Source organism: Hypanus sabinus, chromosome 3, assembly GCF_030144855.1.
Source record: "Hypanus sabinus isolate sHypSab1 chromosome 3, sHypSab1.hap1, whole genome shotgun sequence".
In the NCBI taxonomy this organism is placed as follows: Eukaryota; Metazoa; Chordata; class Chondrichthyes; order Myliobatiformes; family Dasyatidae; genus Hypanus; species Hypanus sabinus.
This window is the reverse complement of record NC_082708.1, coordinates 5,195,898-5,214,251: the sequence shown is the minus strand read 5'-3', so window position 1 is coordinate 5,214,251 and position 18,354 is coordinate 5,195,898. Positions and strand designations below refer to the sequence as shown.

Below are 18,354 nucleotides of genomic sequence, written 5' to 3'. Positions count from 1 at the left end.
GCATTTAAGAAGTTTCTCTGCAGCCTGTGTCACACCACTGAACCTATTTCATATCTTATCGCTGGAATATACTTTATGTTATAAAGGGGATCTCATTGAAAGTCCAATCTGAAATTTTGCACACAAGTCCTACACATTTGAGAGCAATTTTGGGCCCTTTTCTAAGATATACTGGCATTGGAGAGGGTCCAGAGGCAGTGCAGGCTCGACGGGTGCCAATCTTTGCTTGGCAGAAGACAAGCTACATTGTGTTTGACTGCAGACTGGTGCAACATTCATGGACTCAGGGTCTTGTACTATACTTCTGTGACTGTAACGGATATATTACACATGCTCACAGATGGAGATACATCTCTATCAAAGGAGGTGTAAGTGTCCCTCCCTCTGCTAGCCTGCAGATCATACTTGGGCAAGGTGTAGCACCTATTTAGCACACCCCACCTCCCCCACCCGATCAGGGTCACGTGAAACCATTGGAGCAGGTGGTGGATGGTTGTATGGGCTGCTGGTGCATATCACATCCTGGTTATGTGACCACTGACACCAGGCAGACAATCTCTGAAGAGTATTGATAATGGCTGGGGTCACCTGTCTTGTAAAGACACTGCCCAGAAGAAGGCAATGGCAAACCACTTCAGTAGAAAAAATTGCCAAGAACAATCACAGTCATGGAAAGACCATGATTGTTCATGTCACATAACGAAGGAAAATATATGGTTTAATGACAACTAAATTGAGACAATCACAACCCCTTTGGTCTCCTTTACTCTCTCTCACCCCTCCCCCTTTGCAATAGAGTGAGATGGTTGCTGTTATTTTTCTAATGTTATGAACATCTAATAAAATAGTTATAACTACAAGACATAGGCATAATTCTTGCCTTCTGAAGAAGCTCTGGATATCACCAGATCCAACACTGGACGGAGAAAAACAATTGGCTTTACCGGTCAAACAAACTTTCATGTGAAGTAAAAAAAGTGAAAAGCAAGTTAGTCTAATTGCAGAGATGGAAGGGATGGATTGGATAAGGAGAATGTCTCTGTCAAGACAGGGTCAAAGCTACCAAGCTGATACGCTGTTCAGGAAGTAGCCTGGTTAATAGAAAGAGAGATTAGCTTTATCTATCCCATGTAACAACCAACACAAACCCAGGATGAGCTGGAGACAGCCTGCAGGTGTTGCTGTATTTTCGGTATCAACACAGCAGGCCTACAACTTACTATCCTTAATCTGTACGTTTCTGGAGTGTGGGAGGAAACCAGGGCACCTGGAGAAAACCCACATGGTCACGGTGAGAATGTACAAAACCCTAACATACAGTGGCAGAAACTGAACACCAATTGGTGATCACTAACAATGTAAATTGATTGTGTTAACCACTATGCTACCATGCCATCCACATTATAATAAATGAATATTAATCACAGAGGCAGCACATTGGTACAGGGTTGGCAAGGTGGTTACTTAGAGATATGGTGTGAACAGGCCCTTCTAGCCCACTGAGTCGCACCACCCAGCAACCCACTGATTTAACCCTAGCCTAATCACAGGACAATTTACAATGACCAATTAATTTACTATCTGGCATGTCTTTGGACTGTGGGATGAAACCAGAGCACCCAGAGAAAACTCTCATGCTTCACAGGAAGAACGTACAAACTTTCTTACAGAAGATGCAGGAACTGAACTCCAAACTCTGATGTAATAGCATTGTGCAAGACGCTACATTACCATGGCATCCCATGATGGGGAGCCAAGTGAAAGATAGAGGGACACATTGAGGCACCATGGTACAGTGGCAGTTAGTGCAAGGCTTTACTACACCAGCCTATAAGATCAGGGTTCAATTCCCGCCGCTGTCTGTTACCCCCGTGATTGATTGGCTTTCCTCTGGGTGCTCTGGTTTCCTCCTGCAGTTCAGGATGGCACCAATGACCAAAGCGATTAACAGCTATGTCCTGAAGACAGTTCAGGAAACTACTACTACTTCTTTTAAACATACTTCAACTTCTAATTTGTGTGTGATTGGAGCTGTAATTTATATTTTGATAATATGTTTTTGGGCTGACTGAACAGACCTGATACTTTTGCTGTTTCTGAGGGCATTCAAGGTGGTTGAGAACGGAGTGTGGGGCCTAATGGTGGAGCACAAACCCTTGATCAGCTCCATTACTTACCAATTTTACCGATTAAAGCAAGCGTTGTGCAAGAATGAAATTGATGTTGAGAGTGGAAGTTCAGCACCGTCTGCCTGTGCTTGACCGGTCTATCAACCCCCCCCTCCCCCACCCCACTCTCACACTACGCTGCCGCAGGAAGGTGCAGGAGTCTTGCTTCTTTAGCTGCATTTGATCTGTGCGGTTTTGGATTAGACTCGTTTTTAGAGGACTCTGTGGCTCATGTTTTATGTGTTTCTGGTTACATCTTATTTTATTGCTATTTTGCATGATTTTGATCGGGGCATTTCAATGTGGATTGGCTCAATGGCCTGCAGCCAATGAATGATACAGCGCTAAATTCAACAGAACTGAACCAGAATGAACATTCCTAGACTGCTTCAAGGACCTCGTGGTTTTATATTTAATATTCCGTGTGTTTTTCACTCATTTTTTTGCCATTTGCATGATTTATCCTCTTATATGTGCTTTGGGGGCATGATGTTTTATTTGAATAGATTCCATGGTGTTTCTTTGTTTTGTAGCTGTATGTGGGAAGACATATCTCAGGGTTGTATTCTGCACACATACTTCGATAATAAATGTACAGTCCGTCCTATGTAACCGCAGGTTGCACATCCGCGGATTCAACCAACCACGGATATTGAAAATATTTGAAAAAAAAAATTCCAGAAAGTTCCAAAAAGCAAAACTTGAATTTGCCGTGCACCGAGCACACTGAATCCACGCGAATGAAGTGATGTGTAGGCATATCCTGCTGTTGCCTCCTGCCATTTCACAGATCCTCAGTCTCTCTCCAGCACTCATTGTTTTGAGCATTGTTCACCTCACGTCTCATTCGTTCGCTACTTGTGTTGTGAGAGAGAGGGAGGAGTTTAAGCCTAGTAAGAAATGGCTGGCTAGCTATGTAAAGCGCTACAGCCTCAAGAACTTAAAGATCACAGGAGAATCGGGATCAGTTAATGCCGAGACAACATCAGCGTTCTCAGAAGAGCTATGACGGTTGCATCTGAACTGAACATGTACAGACTTATTTTTCTTGTCATTATTCCCTAAACAATACAGTATAACAAGTATTTACATAGCATTTACATTGTATTAGGTATTATAAGTAATGATTTAAAGTATATGGGAGGATGTGCATAGGTTAAATGCAATTTTATATAAGGGTTGAGCATCCACGGATTTTGGTATCTGCGGGTGGGGGGGGGGGGTGTTCTGGAACCAATCCCCTGCAGATACCGAGGGACGACTGTACTTTGAATCTGTTAGGAATAGTGAATTGTGGGCATGCTACGTTGGCGCCCAAAGCATAGCAAGGCTTGTAGTCTGCCCAGCACAAATGCAAGTGATGCATTTCACTGTATGTTTCGATATACAGGTGACAAAGAAAACTCATCTTTCTTTTTCAAAGAAAGTTGCTGTATAATGTAGGTTTAGAGTGATTCTTAAAGAAGTAATTGAGGAATGAATCAGTTTTTCCCTGAGTCCTGAGTGCTTCACGGGGAGGACGTACAAATGACTTTACAGAGGACACCTGAACTGAACTCTGAAGTGTGATGCCCCGGGATGTAACAGTGTCTTGCTGCTATGCTGCTGCAGCGCCCGGTTAGAGACTAAACTGTGTCTCTAGCTACAGACTGCAAGCAAAAGGGAACATGGCTGTTTTAGAGAACTGAAAGCAGAAGAAAAATGTTGGAAAAGCCCTGAAGTCAAGGCAGTTTCCTGCAGTGTAAATAATTAATTTGAAAATATTGCAGTAAATACAGATACTGCTGATACAGACAAAGAATATCACAGTACAGCACAAGAAACAGGCCTTTAGGCTCAGCTGCTCCATACTAATCAAGCTGCTGAACTGAGCTAGCCTAGCCCTATTTTGCCTGTGTTAATATTGAGGCTTGATAAGACATTGGTCAGACTACACTTGGAGTATTGTGAGTTGTTTTGGGTTCCTTATCCATGGAAAGAATGTGCTGACATTGGTGAGGGTCCAGAGGTTCCAAAGAATGAGCCTGGGAAAGAAAGGGTTAACTTACAAGGAGCGTTTAATGGCTCTGGGCCTGTATTCACTGGAGTTTTGAAGAATGGTGGTGGGGGGTGCTGTTCATTGAAAACTAATGAATAATTTAAGGCCCTAGGGAGAGTGCTGTAGAACAGAGAAAACCTAGAGGTCCAAGTGATGCCTTTGGGCCTCTACTCACTGGAATTCAGAAGAATGAGAGGTGATCTCACTGAAACCTATCAAATGTTGAAAGGTGATGAGAAAGAATTTCTTTAGCTAGAGAGTAGGGAATCTGTGGAATTTGTTGCCTCAGGCATTTGGAGGCATAGTCATTGGGTATATTTAAGGCAGAGGTTGATAGATTCTTGATTAGTCAGGGCATGAAGGGATATGGGGAGAAGGCAGAAGATTGAGTCTGAGAGGGGAAAATGGATCAGTCATGATGAAATGGCGAAGCAGACTCAAATGCCCTAATTCTTCTTCTGTAGCTTATGGTCATACATAGGTCCTTGAAAGTGATAAATCTCCATCCGGAAGGAGGTACAGGAGCCTGAAGACAGACAGTCAACATTTCAGGAACTCTGCCAGCAGATTTCTGAATGGTCCATGAACACTAGATTGTAGCACTAAAATTGTAGCACTAGATTGTAGCACGCAGCGCTAAAATTACGACACGGAGTCGGTAACTGCAGTTGAAGGAAAAAACTTTATTCGAAAACTTCAGCCTCACTTTTAAGCCTCTGTCAACCGGCCCCCCATGGCGCAGAGGCTCCAAAGCTCTGTGCTCGCAAACCCCCGTAGGCTATCTAATTGTGAGTCGGTTCGGATATGCCAGGAAATGGGTCGCCACATAACCCCCCCCCCAGAACCGGCGATACACCCCCCAATGTCCACAGTCTGGGCCAGAACCTGCTTGGGAGGTCGGCCTCTGCGCCGAGGTGCCGGAAACTCGGCCGGTTGCGCCAGGTCCACATGGGCCGGTTTGAGGCGGTCCACCGTGAAAACCTCCTCTTTCCCCTCAACGTCCAGCACGAACGTGGACCCGTTGTTCCGGAGCACCATAAACGGCCCCTCGTATGGCCGCTGCAGTGGTGGCCGATGCCCGCCCCTTCGTACAAACACAAACTTACAGTTCTGTAGGTCTTGGGTACGCAGGTCGGGTGCCGCCCGTGCTGTGAAGTGGGTATGGGGGCCAGGTTACCGAGCTTCTCGCGTAGTCTGCCCAGGACTGCTGCGGGTTCTTCCTCTTGCCCCCTTGGGGCTGGTAGGAACTCCCCGGGGACGACCAGGGGCGCGCCGTATACCAACTCGGCCGACGAGGCGTGCAGGTCGTCCTTGGGCGCTGTGCGAATGCCGAGTAGGACCCAGGGAAGCTCGTCTGCCCAGTTGGCTCCTCGCAGGCGGGCCATGAGGGCCGACTTCAGGTGACGGTGGAAACGCTCCACTAGCCCGTTCGACTGTGGGTGGTAGGCAGTTGTGTGGTGCAGCTGAGTCCCCAAAAGGCTGGCCATAGCTGACCACAGGCTGGAGGTGAACTGGGCGCTTCTGTCGGAGGTAATGTGGGCTGGTACACCAAAGCGAGATATCCAGGTGGCGATCAGGGCTCGGGCGCAAGATTCGGAGGTGGTGTCGGTGAGCGGGACCGCCTCTGGCCATCTTGTGAACCGGTCCACGATAGTCAGGAGGTAACGCGCTCCGCGCGACACTGGCAGGGGGCCCACGATATCCACATGAATGTGGTCGAAACGCCGGTGGGCGGGATGGAACTGCTGCGGTGGGGCTTTGGTGTGCCGCTGCACCTTGGCCGTCTGGCAGTGCATGCACGTTTTGGCCCATTCACTGACCTGTTTGCGGAGTCCGTGCCAAACGAACCTGCTGGAAACCATCCGGACAGTTGTCCAGATGGAGGGATGCGCCAAGTTATGAATGGAGTCGAAAACGCGGCGCCGCCATGCTGTCGGGACGACTGGACGGGGCTGGCCGGTGGCGACGTCACAGAGTAGGGTCCTCTCACCTGGGCCCACGGGGAGGTCCTGGAGCTGCAAACCGGAGACTGCGGTTCTGTAACTCGGAATCTCCTCATCCGCCTGCTGCGCCTCTGACAGCGCCTCAAAGTCTACCCCTTGGGAAAGGGCATGAACGGTAGGGCGAGAGAGCGCATCCGCCACGACACTGTCCTTACCCGAGACGTGCCGGACATCCGTCGTGTATTCAGAGATGTAGGACAGGTGGCGTTGCTGGCGGGACGACCAGGGGTCGGACGCTTTCGTAAACGCAAAGGTAAGCGGTTTGTGGTCCGTGAACGTGGTGAAGGGCCGACCTTCTAGGAAGTACCTGAAATGCCGGATTGCCAGGTAGAGCGCCAACAGTTCCCGGTCAAAAGCACTGTACTTAAGCTCGGGTGGCCGCAGGTGTTTGCTGAAAAACGCCAGGGGTTGCCAGCGACCTGCGATGAGCTGCTCCAGCACCCCACCGACTGCCGTGTTTGATGCGTCCACTGTGAGGGCGGTAGGGGTGTCCATTCTGGGATGTACTAGCATTGCGGTGTCCGCCAAAGCTTCCTTCGTTTGAACGAAAGCGGCGGCGGACTCCTCGTCCCAGGTAATGTCCTTGCTTGGACCCGACATCAGGGCGAACAGGGGGCGCATGATCCGGGCAGCTGAAGGGAGGAAGCGGCGGTAGAAATTGACCATACCTACGAATTCCTGAAGGCCTTTGATCGTGGTGGGACGGGGGAAGTGGCGGACCGCATCTACCTTAGCGGGCAGAGGGGTTGCCCCGTCTTTAGTAATCCTGTGGCCCAGGAAGTCAATGGTATCGAGTCCGAACTGGCATTTGGCGGGGTTGATTGTAAGACCATACTCACTCAGTCGGGCGCAGAGTTGACGGAGGTAGGACAGATGCTCCTGACGACTGCCGCTGGCTATGAGGATGTCATCCAAATAGATGAACGCGAAGTCCAGGTCCCGTCCCACCGCGTCCATTAACCGCTGGAACGTCTGTGCGGCATTCTTCAGGCCGAACGGCATGCGGAGGAACTCGAAAAGGCCGAAAGGGGTGATGAGAGCCGTTTTGGGGACGTCGTCAGGATGCATCGGGATTTGATGGTATCCCCGGACGAGATCTACCTTGAAGAAGATCCGTGCGCCGTGCAGGTTTGCTGCAAAGTCCTGAATGTGCGGCACAGGGTAGTGGTCCGGTGTGGTAGCCTCGTTCAGCCTGCGGTAGTCGCCGCACGGTCTCCAGCCCCCCGTCACTTTGGGCACCAAGTGCAGGGGGGAGGCCCATGGGCTGTCGGACCGCCGGATGATCCCCAATTCCTCCATCCTCTGGAACTCCTCCTTCGCCAGTCGGAGCTTGTCCGGGGGAAGCCGCCGAGCACGGGCGTGGAGGGGTGGTCCCTGGGTCGGGATGTGGTGCTGTACGCCGTGCCTGGGCATGGCCGCTGTGAACTGCGGTGCCAGAACCGATGGGAACTCCGCCAGGACCCTGGTGAAGTCGTTGTCGGACAGCGTGATGGAGCCGAGGTGAGGGGCTGGCAACTGGGCTGCACCCAGGGAGAACGTCTGAAAGGTCTTGGCGTGTACCAGTCTCTTCCTGGGCAGGTCGACCAGTAGGCTGTGAGCCCGCAAAAAATCCGCACCCAGAAGCGGTTGGGCTACGGCGGCCAGTGTAAAGTCCCACGTGAACTGGCTGGAGCCGAACTGTAGCTGCACCTGACGGGTGCCATAGGTCCTTACTGTGCTGCCATTCACGGCCCTCAGGGGGGGACCCGGTGCCCTGCTGCGGGTGTCGTAACTCGTCGGAGGTAAAACGCTGATCTCAGCCCCAGTATCGACCAAAAACCGGCGTCCCGACCTTCTATCCCACACATACAGGAGGCTATCCCGATGGCCAGCCTCCGTAGCCATCAGCAGCGGCTGGCCCTGGCGTTTCCCGGGAACTTGCAGGGCGGGCAACAACGGCGGGCTTCTGCGCCCCACCGCTGGTGGTAGAAGCACCAGTGTTCATTGGGCCGGGGGTTGGCGGGCTCTGCGGCCGGGCCTGGACTGGTATGCTGCCGGGAGCGTGGCTGGGAGATCTGTGTGATGGACGCCCCGCTCACCTTTTTGGCGTTCCACAGCAAGTCCGCCCGGGCTGCCACCTTCCGGGGGTCACTGAAATCCGCGTCGGACAGCAGCAGGCGTATGTCCTCGGGCAGCTGCTCCAGGAATGCCTGCTCAAACATGAGGCATGTGTGTCCGTCGGCCAGAGACAACATCTCATTCATTAAAGCCGATGGAGGTCTGTCGCCCAAGCCGTCCAGGTGCAGTAAACGGGCAGCCCGCTCACGCCGTGAGAGTCCGAAAGTCCTGAGGAGCAGAGCTTTGAATTCCGTGTACTTGCCGTCTGCCGGGGGCGACTGTACGAACTCCCCGACCTGGGCCGCTGTGTCCTGGTCGAGGGAGCTCACCACGTAGTAGTAGCGGGTGTCTTCTGAGGTGATCTGGCGAACGTGGAATTGGGCTTCGGCTTGCTGGAACCATAGGTCCGGGCGCTGTGTCCAGAAACCCGGCAGTTTCAACGAAACCGCATGAACAGAGGCGGCGTCGGTCATTTCTGGTCCAAAAATCGTTTGGACCGTCGGGGTCACCAATTGTAGCGGTGTGCTACACGCAGCGCTAAAATTACGACACGGAGTCGGTAACTGCAGTCGAAGGAAAAAACTTTATTCAAAAACTTCAGCCTCACTTTTAAGCCTCTGTCAACCGGCCCCCCATGGCGCAGAGGCTCCAAAGCTCTGTGCTCGCAAACCCCCGTAGGCTATCTAATTGTGAGTCGGTTCGGATACGCCAGGAAATGGGTCGCCACAAGATCACAATTTTGCTCTTTCTGCACTATTTTTATATTTCTCATTGTAACGGACAGATTTTTAAAATATCTTGCACAGTACTGCTGCCACAAAATGACACATTTCCCAACATATGTCACTGATAATAAACCTGATATTGATTTTGGTCATAGGAACGAAGATCAAATTGTTTTGCACATCATTCCGACAGATCACTTCATCACAACTGTGCACTGAGGTAACACAGGGAAAACAGTAACAGGATGCAGAATAAAGTGTTACAGCTACAGGGAAAATGCAGTGCAGGTAAACAGCAAGGTACGAGATCATAACAAGGTAGAACACAGTCACGTAGTTAGCGCGATGCTATTATAGCATGAACATTTGAGAGTTCAATTCTGACATTGTAAGAAATTTGTACTTTCTCCCTGTGAACGCATGGGTTTCCTCCCACAGTGCAAAGATGTAGCAGTTAGTAGGTTAACTGGTCATTGTAAATTGTCCTGTGATTAGGCTGGGGTTAAATAGATGGGTTGCTGGGCGGTACACAGGAAGGGTCTGTTCTGCACTGTATCTCTAAATAATAAATAATAGAACAGGAACAGGCCTTTTGGCTGTGCTAAACTCATTAAACTAATAATTATATGCCTAACTAAACTAATCCCTTATACCTATACAATGGCCATTCCCCTCCATTCCCTGCAAATTCATGTACTTATCTAAAAGCTTCTCAAACACTTCTGTCTGTGTAAAAGAGACTGCCCTGCACATCCTCTTTGAACCTCTCCCCCAAACCCCACTTTAAATGCTTGCCCTCCATTTTGACTCCAAGATAAATATACTTAGCAAGAAGAGGCAATGCGACTTCCAAGCTAGAGATACGTCTCTATCAAAGGAGGTGTAAAGTGCTCCTTCCCTTTGCTAGCCTGCAGGTCACCCTTGAGCAAGGTGTAGCACCTGCTTTGCAGCTAACCGCACCCCACCCCCCCCACCACCTCCTGCCCCAATCTGGTCACTTGAAGCCATGTAAGCAGGTGGTGGACGGTTGTATGAGCAACTGGTGCATATCGCAAGACCTGATTATGCCACCACTGACGCCAGGCAGACAATCTCAGAAGAGTATTGATAATGGCTGGCGACACCCGTCTTGTAAAGACACTGCACAGAAGAAGGCAATGGCAAACCACTTCTGTAGAAAATTTTGCCAAAAACAATCATGAACACCATGATCATCCACCTCATAAGACACGGCACGTAATGATGACGATGATGAATAAGAGGTTGGTCACACTTAGGCTGTTTTCTCTGGAGCATTAGGGGTTAAGGGGAGACTTGATGGAGATTTATAAGATTAGGTGAGGTACATATAGATTGGGAGGTCAAGAGTTGTTCCTAATGTACTAGGGGACCACTTAATAGTCTGATGACAGTGGGATAGAAACTGTCCTTGAACATGGTGGTACATGTTTTCAGGCTTTTGCATCTTCAGGCAAATGAGGTTAGCTCAGGAAGGCACCTCAAGATGGAGGAATTGGGGCAAAGGGGCAATTTCTGTGCTTTATAACTCTAAATGTATTGAACATTATATTTGTTGACCTATACTGGCTGCTAGTCCAGCAGTATCTCCAGTTTAAAATGTTCCTCCTCTTACTCAAATCCCTCAAAAGTCTCACCCACCTCTACCTCCCCTCCCACCTTGCAATCCTCCAAGACAGTATAAAGGTCCCTTTTTAAAGAGCACTGTGGTGTGCCTATACTTAAGAAGTGTAGCAAAGAAAAACATGGGAACCACAGGCCAAGTGTGGCAGGTAAATTACTGGAGAGGATTCTGAAGGATAAGATATATGTACAGTACATCTGAAAAGACAGGGGTTGAGATTAGATCAGCTTTATTTGTTGTATGTACAGTGGCATGCAAAAGTTTGGGCACCCCGGTCAAAATTTCTGTTACAGTGAATAGTTAAGTGACTAGAAGATGAACTGATCTCCAAAAATCATAAAGGTAAAGATGAAACATTCTTTTCAACATTTTAAGCAAGATTAGTGTATTATTTTTGTTTTGTTCAATTTTAGAGTGAAAAAAAGGAAAGGAGCACCATGCAAAAGTTTGGGCACCCCAGGAGATTTGAGCTCTTAGATAACTTTTACCAAGGTCTCAGACCTTAATTAGCTTGTTAGGGCTATGGCTTATTCACAGTCATCATTAGGAAAGGCCAGGTGACGCAAATTTCAAAGCTTTATAAATACCCTGACTCCTCAAACCTTGTCCCAACAATCAGTAGCAATGGGCTTCTCTAAGCAGTTGCCTAACACTCTGAAAATTAAAATAAAGAATGCCCACAAAGGAGGAGAAGGCTATAAGAAGATAGCAAAGTGTCTTCAGGTAGCCATTTCCTCAGTTCGTAATGTAATTAAGAAATGGCAGTTAACAGGAATGGTGGAGGTCAAGTTGAAATCTGGAAGACCAAGAAAACTTCCCGAGAGAACTGTTCATCGGTTTGGTAGAAAGGCAAATCAAAACCCCCGTTTGACTGCAAAGGACCTTCAGGAAGATTTAGCAGACTCAGGAGTGGTGGTGCACTGTTCTACTGTGCAGCGACACCTGCACAAACATGACCTTCATGGAAGAGTCATCAGAAGAAAACCTTTCCTGCGTCTTCAACACAAAATTCAGCGTCAGAAGTTTGCAAAGGAACATCTAAACAAACCTGATACATTTTGGAAACAAGTCCTGTGGACTGATGAAGTTACAATAGAACTTTTTGACTGCAATGAGCAAAGGTATGTTTGGAGAAAAAAAGGTGCAAAATTTCATGAAAAGAACACCTCTCCAACTGTTATGCACGGGGGTGGATCGATCATGGCTTATCTTGCAGCCAGTGGCAAGGAGAAGATTTCACTGGTAGAGGGAAGAATGAATTCAATTAAATACCAGGAAATTCTGGGAGCAAACATCACACGGTCTGTTAAAAAGCTGAAGATGAAAAGAGGATGGCTTCTACAACAGGATAATGATCCTAAACACACCTCAAAATCCACAATGGATTACCTCAAGAGGTGCAAGCTGAAGGTTTTGCCATGGCCCTCACAGTCCCCAACCTAAACATCATTGAAAATCTGTGGATAGACCTGAAAAGAGCAGTGCAGGCACGATGGCCCAAGAATCTCACAGAACTAGAAGCCTTCTGCAAGGAAGAATGGGTAAAAATCCCCCATACAAAAATTGAAATACTCTTAGCTGGATAGAGAAAGCATTTACAAGCTGTGATACTTGCCAAAGGGGGTGCCCAAACTTTCGCTTCGGGCACTTTTCCTTTTTTTAATTTTGAAACTGTAAAAGATGGAAATAAAAAAATAATCTTGCTTAAAATATTAAAGAAATGTGTCATCTTTAACTTTATGCCTTTTGGAAATCAGGTCATCTTTTACTCGCTTAGCTATTCACAGCAACAGAAATTTTGACCAGGGTGCCCAAACTTCTGCATGCCACTGTATATGAAAATGTGCCAAACGTGGCAGCATGGTAGCATAGTGGTTAGCATGATTCCTGCCACTATGTGGAGTTTGGATCTTAAAACTTTGCTGACACTTACAGGCTGCCCAGCAAAACCTCACCAATTTGATCTGGCACAAACGGTACACTTCATTGTATACTTCAATATTCCTGGGACAAATAAAGCTAATCTTTTTCTCAATCTCTATCACTTGAGTTTAGGAGAACAGTGACTCCTTTGCTTGCATCTTCAGAAACAGCTGTATTTCTATGTTTAATATCTCTATTTTTCCCTTTCAAGGTTCCTTTGAAGACCCTCACCTGGAGTTACATGCTGACATCAGTTCTTTGCAGGGATGGGACCCGCTCTTGGGGTCTCACGACTGGCCACTATTTGATATGCCAAGGACGCGGCCTAGGAGACTAGCGCACCTTCAGGGATCTGGGACTTCGTGGTTCAGGAGGCGGGCGAATTTGAGGTTGGTGCTGTCACCACCTGATGTGTCATGGGAGACGGAAGATTGAAAGCAGCAAGCTGGCTATGTGCCCAGAGACCCAAGTTCTTCGGGCACAGAGCTCGGAAGAAACGACACAACAGATTCTTAACATTGTAAATCAGCAAGTTGTTTGCTACGGCTCCCCTCTCGCTATGAAACGGGGACACCTCTTTTTTCCTTACTAGGGAGAGGGAGAGCCTATGGTATGTCGAATTACTGGGTGAATGAGCAGTCTTTGGGGTACTGCAACTCTGTGTCTTTATTGATGCTTTGCTGCACGCTTGAGTACTTGGGGGGGACGCCGATGCTCTTTTGCTGGTGGGGGGAGGGGTTGTCACTTTGCTGCTGCTTATGCATTGTGGGGGGAGCTTTGGGGTTCTAACGTTTAACTGTCATTCATTCTTTGGGGCACTCCTCTGTTTTCATGGATGTTTGCGAAAAAAGAGAATTTCAGGATGTATGTTGTATACTTTTCTCTGACATTAAATGTACCTTTGAAACTTGCAACATGTAGTGAAATGCATCATTTTGCATCAATGACCAACATAGTCTGAATATTGTGCTGGGGGCAGTCCAGGCGTTGCCACACTTCCAGCGCCAGTGTGCTCACAACCCTCTAACTGTACATATTTGAAATATGGAAGGAAGCCAGAACAATGTCCTTACAAAGAGTGGTGGGGATCAAACCCTGATCGGTTATCGCTGGTGCTGTAAAATGATGCGCTAACCATTATGCCACCATGCTACTCCAATTACAGGTAGTCAGCATGGCTTTGCGCAAAGGAGACCTGACTTATGGACCCAAAACAGTTCTTTGAAGAGGGGACCAAGAAAATCGATGATGGCAGAGTGGATAGACAAGGAGATTATGTATGGACAGTTCATGCATTTAGGCTGCTCTGGAAGATTAGATCACATGCGAACCAGGGACAATTGCTAACAGGTGGTATACTGTTGGCTAGATGGTAGAAAGCAAAAGGCAATGGTGGAAGGCTGTTTCATCGATTGGAGGCCACGACCTGTGGGACTAAACCCATTGCGGCTTGTCATCTATATTAATGATTTGACGATGGCATGTTTAGTAAGTTTGTAGATGACATTAGAATAGTGGTGTAGTGGACAATGAAGAACGTTATCAAAAATTATGAAGAAATTTTTATCGGCTGGGGAATGGCAAATAGCACTTAATTCAGCTAAGTGCATTCAACTTCACGTCCTAACTATAGAGAGGAAAGTCAAAGATCATTCATACAGTTTTACAGTCAGACAGATGGTAGGAACAGGAGATGCCTCTAGGCTAATTTTACCCCTATTGTAGAAGCCATGTAGTCCGCGCACATCTCTGCAAAGTCACGGCTCAATACTCCATAATAAAGCCCATAAAACAGTAGCGACACTCCAAAATCCATTCCATCTTCAGGCTTTATCCTGCAGGGAAAAGAAAACACATAATACCAGGATATTTCATTCTATTGTTTTCAACTTCACTCACATTATAGTGAACATCAAAGCTCAAAGTAAGTTTATTATCAAAATACATATATATCAGCATACAGTACCCAAGATTCATTTTCTTATATTCACAGGAAAATGAAGAATCACAATAGAATTTATGAAAAAACTATACATGAATAAAGACTAACAAACAACAAATGTGCAAAAGGAGACAAGTGGTGCAAATAAAAATACAGAGAACATGAGTTGTAAAGAGTCCTCGAAACTGAATCTGTAGGTTGTGTTATAAGTTCAAGGTTGTGATGAGTGAAGTCATTAACTCAGGTTCAGGAGCCTGACTGTTGTAGGGCAATAACTGTTCCCAAACCTGGTGGTGTGGGACCTGATTCTCTTGATGGCAGCAGTGAGAAGGCATGGCCTGGATGATCAGGGTCTTTGCTGATAGATGCTGCTTTCCTGTCACAGTGCTCCATGTAAATGTGCTTAAATGTACTTATATAACCCAAAATATTTAACAGAACATGGGCCAGTACATTGCAGGAACAGGCCCTTCAGCCCACCCTATCCATACCAACCATGATGTCAATCCAACTAATCCTACTATCCTGCACATGGTCCAAATCCCTCCGTATCTTGCTCATTCATGAGTCTGTCTAAGTGAGTCATAAAATTACTCCCTAGTTCTGGGACCCCCACGCTCAGAGATTTTTATAAATAACTTGGATGATGAGTGGAACAGTGTGTCAGTAAGTTTGAGATGACATGAAGGTTGGTGGAGTTGTGGATAGTGTGGAAGGCTCTTATAGGTTTGAACCGGATATTGATAGGATGCAGAGCTGGGCTGACTTGCAGCAGATGAAGTTCAATCCGGAAAAGTGTAAAGTGATTCACTCTGTATGACTGAACTTGAAGACAGAGTACAGGGTTAAAGGCAGGATTCTTAGCAGTGAAGAGGATCGTGGGGTTCACGTCCAAATTTGTTGAGCAATTGGTAGGGTGGTTAAGCAGCAAATGGTGTGTTGGTCTGCACAGTCGGGGGGGGGATTGAGTTCAAAAGTAGTGAATTCTGGTCAGACCACACATGGAATATTACGTTCAGTTCCGGTCACCTCATTATAGGAAGGATGTGGTAATGTTAGGAAGGCTGCAGAGGAGATTTTTCAGGATGCTTCCAGGATAAGAGAGCATTCTTATGCCATTCACCCCATACACCTGCCCTCTCACTGTATCCCTCGATGCCCCAACCACTCAGAAATCTATCAACTTCTGCTTCAAATATATGCATGGACATGGCCTCCACTGCAGTCTGTGCACAGCATTCCAGAGATTCACCACTCTTTGGCTAAAAAAAATCCTCCTGTTCTAAAAGGTTGCCTCACAAATTTGAGGCTCTGCCCTCTAGTTCTGGATACCCCCATCATATGAAACATCTTCTCCACATCTACCCTAACTAGTCCTTTCAACATTCCGTAGGTTTCAATGAGATCCCCCCCAATACTCTTCTAAATTCCAGTGAGTACAGGCTCAAAGCTGCCAAATGCTCCTATGTTAACCCCTCCATTCCCAGAATCATCCTCATGAACCTCCTCTGGACTCTCTCCAATGACAATACATCCTTTGCGACATGGGGCCCAAAACTGTTAACAACACTCCAATACAGCCTGACTAGTGTCCTATAAAGCTTCAGCATTATCTCCTTGTTTTTACATTCTATTCCCCTTAAAACAAATGCCAACATTGCATTTGCCTTCTATACTACAGACTCAACCTGTGAATTAATCTTCTGGGAGTCTTGCATGAGGACTCCTAAGTCCCTATGCACCTCTGATGTTTGAATTTTCTACCCATTTAGACAATAGTCTGCACTATTGTTCCTTTTACCAAAATGTATTATCATTCATTTCCCAATGCTGTATTCCATCTGCCACTTTTTTGCCCATGCTTCTAATTTGTTTAAGTATTCAGCACTACCTGCCCCTTCACATATCTTCATATCATCTGCAATCTTTGCCAAAAAGCCACCAATTTCACTATCTAAATCAATGATAAACAATGTGAAAAGTAGCAGTCCCAATACTGACCCCTGAGGAATACCACAAGTCACCGGCAGCCAACCAGAAAAGGCTCCCTTTATCCCCACTTGCTGCCTCCTGCCTGTTTGCCATTCCTCTATCCATGCCAGTATTGTTCCTGTAACACCATAAGATTTTATCATTAGCAGCCTCATATAAGGCATCCTATCAAATGCCTTCTGAAAATCTAATTAAATGACATCCAATGCCTCTCCTTTTTCCACCCTGCTTGTTACATCCTTGAAGAACTCTTAACAGATTTATCAGGTAAGATTTCCCTTTACAGAAACCATGCTGACTTTGAGTTATTTTATCATTAGTTTCCAAATACCCCACAACCTCGTCCTTAACAATTAGCTCCAACAATTTCCCAACCACCAAGGTTAGGCTAATTGGCCTATAATTTCTTCTCTTTTGTATTCCTTCCTTCTTAAGGAGTGGAGTGACATTCACAATCTTCCAGTCCTCCAGGACCATGCCAGAATCAAATGATTCTTGAAAGATCATGACTGATGTAGCTGTTATCTCTTCAGCAACCTCTCTGAGCACTCTGGGATGTAGTCCATCTGGTCCAGATGACTTATCCACCTTATGACCTTTAAGTTTGCCTCGTACTTTTTCCTTTGTAATAGCAAAGGCACTCTGGCATATAGCTAGTGTCGTCCATAGTAAAGACTGGAGTAAAACAATTATTAAGTTCATCAGCCATTTCTTTGCCCCCATTACTACCTTACCGGCGTCATTTTCCAGTGGTCCAATATCAATTCTCACCTCCCTTTTACTCTTTATAGACAATAGGTGCAGAAGTAGACCATTCGGCACTTCGAGCCTGCACCGCCATTTTGAGATCATGGCTGACCATCTACTATCAATAACCGGTTCCTGCCTTGTCCCCATATCCCTTGATTCCCCTATCCATAAGATACCTAAGCTCCTTCTTGAAAGCATCCAGAGAATTGGCCTCCACTGCCTTCCGAGGCAGTGCATTCCAGACCCCCAGAACTCTCTGGGAGAAGTTTTTCCTTAACTCTGTCCTAAATTACCTACTCCTTATTCTCAAACCATGCCCTCTGGTACTGGACTCTCCTAGTATCTGGAACATATTTCCTGCCTCTATCTTGTCCAATCCTTTAATAATCTTATATGTTGCAATCAGATCCCTTCTCAATCTCCTTAATTCCAGCGTGTACAAGCCCAGTCTCTCTAACCTCTCTGCGTAAGACAGTCCAGACATCCCAGGAATTAACCTCTTGAAACCTTTTTTTCAGTTTATATAAATGAAAAAAAAACTTTTAGTATTCTGCTTTATATTATTGGCTGCTTTCCCTCATATTTCATCTTTTCCCTTCTTATAACTTTTTTAGTTACATTTTGTTGGATGTTAAAAGCTTCCCAGTCATCCAACTTCCCACTCACTTTTGCAACCTTATATGCCCTTTCCTTGGCTTTTAAGCAATCCTTATCCTGTTAGCCACAGTTGCCTAGTCCTGCCATTTGAGAACAACTTCTGTGGGACACAGAACCTGTGCCTTGTGAACTATTCCCAGAAACTTTAGCCACTTCTGATCTGCCGTCATCCCCGCCAGTATCCCCATCCAATGCACCTGGGCAGGCTCCTCTCTCATGCCTCTGTAATTGTCTTTATTCCATTTCTGGAAAGATTAAGCAAGCTAGAGTTTTTTTCTCTTTGGAGAGGAGGATGATGAGAGGCCTCTTGATAGATATAAAGATTAGGACAAGCAAAGAGTGGACAGCCAGAACCTTCTTCTCAGGACAGTAGTGGCCAATATAATAAGACATTTGTTTCAGATAAGTGGAGTGAGC

At 46.7% G+C, this 18,354-nt stretch overlaps 1 protein-coding gene across 4 annotated transcripts in view; it reads right to left on the bottom strand.

Moving 5' to 3' along the window:
• The window catches only part of LOC132390999 (E3 ubiquitin ligase RNF121), a 103,408-nt gene that overhangs the window by 23,193 nt on the left and 61,861 nt on the right, over window positions 1–18,354 (bottom strand). For all 4 annotated transcript variants that reach the window (XM_059963591.1, XM_059963592.1, XM_059963594.1 and 1 more), the window contains one exon: window positions 14,311–14,431. In XM_059963591.1, the coding sequence (XP_059819574.1) occupies window positions 14,311–14,431 (121 nt within the window). The remainder of the gene's footprint in view (window positions 1–14,310; window positions 14,432–18,354) is intronic.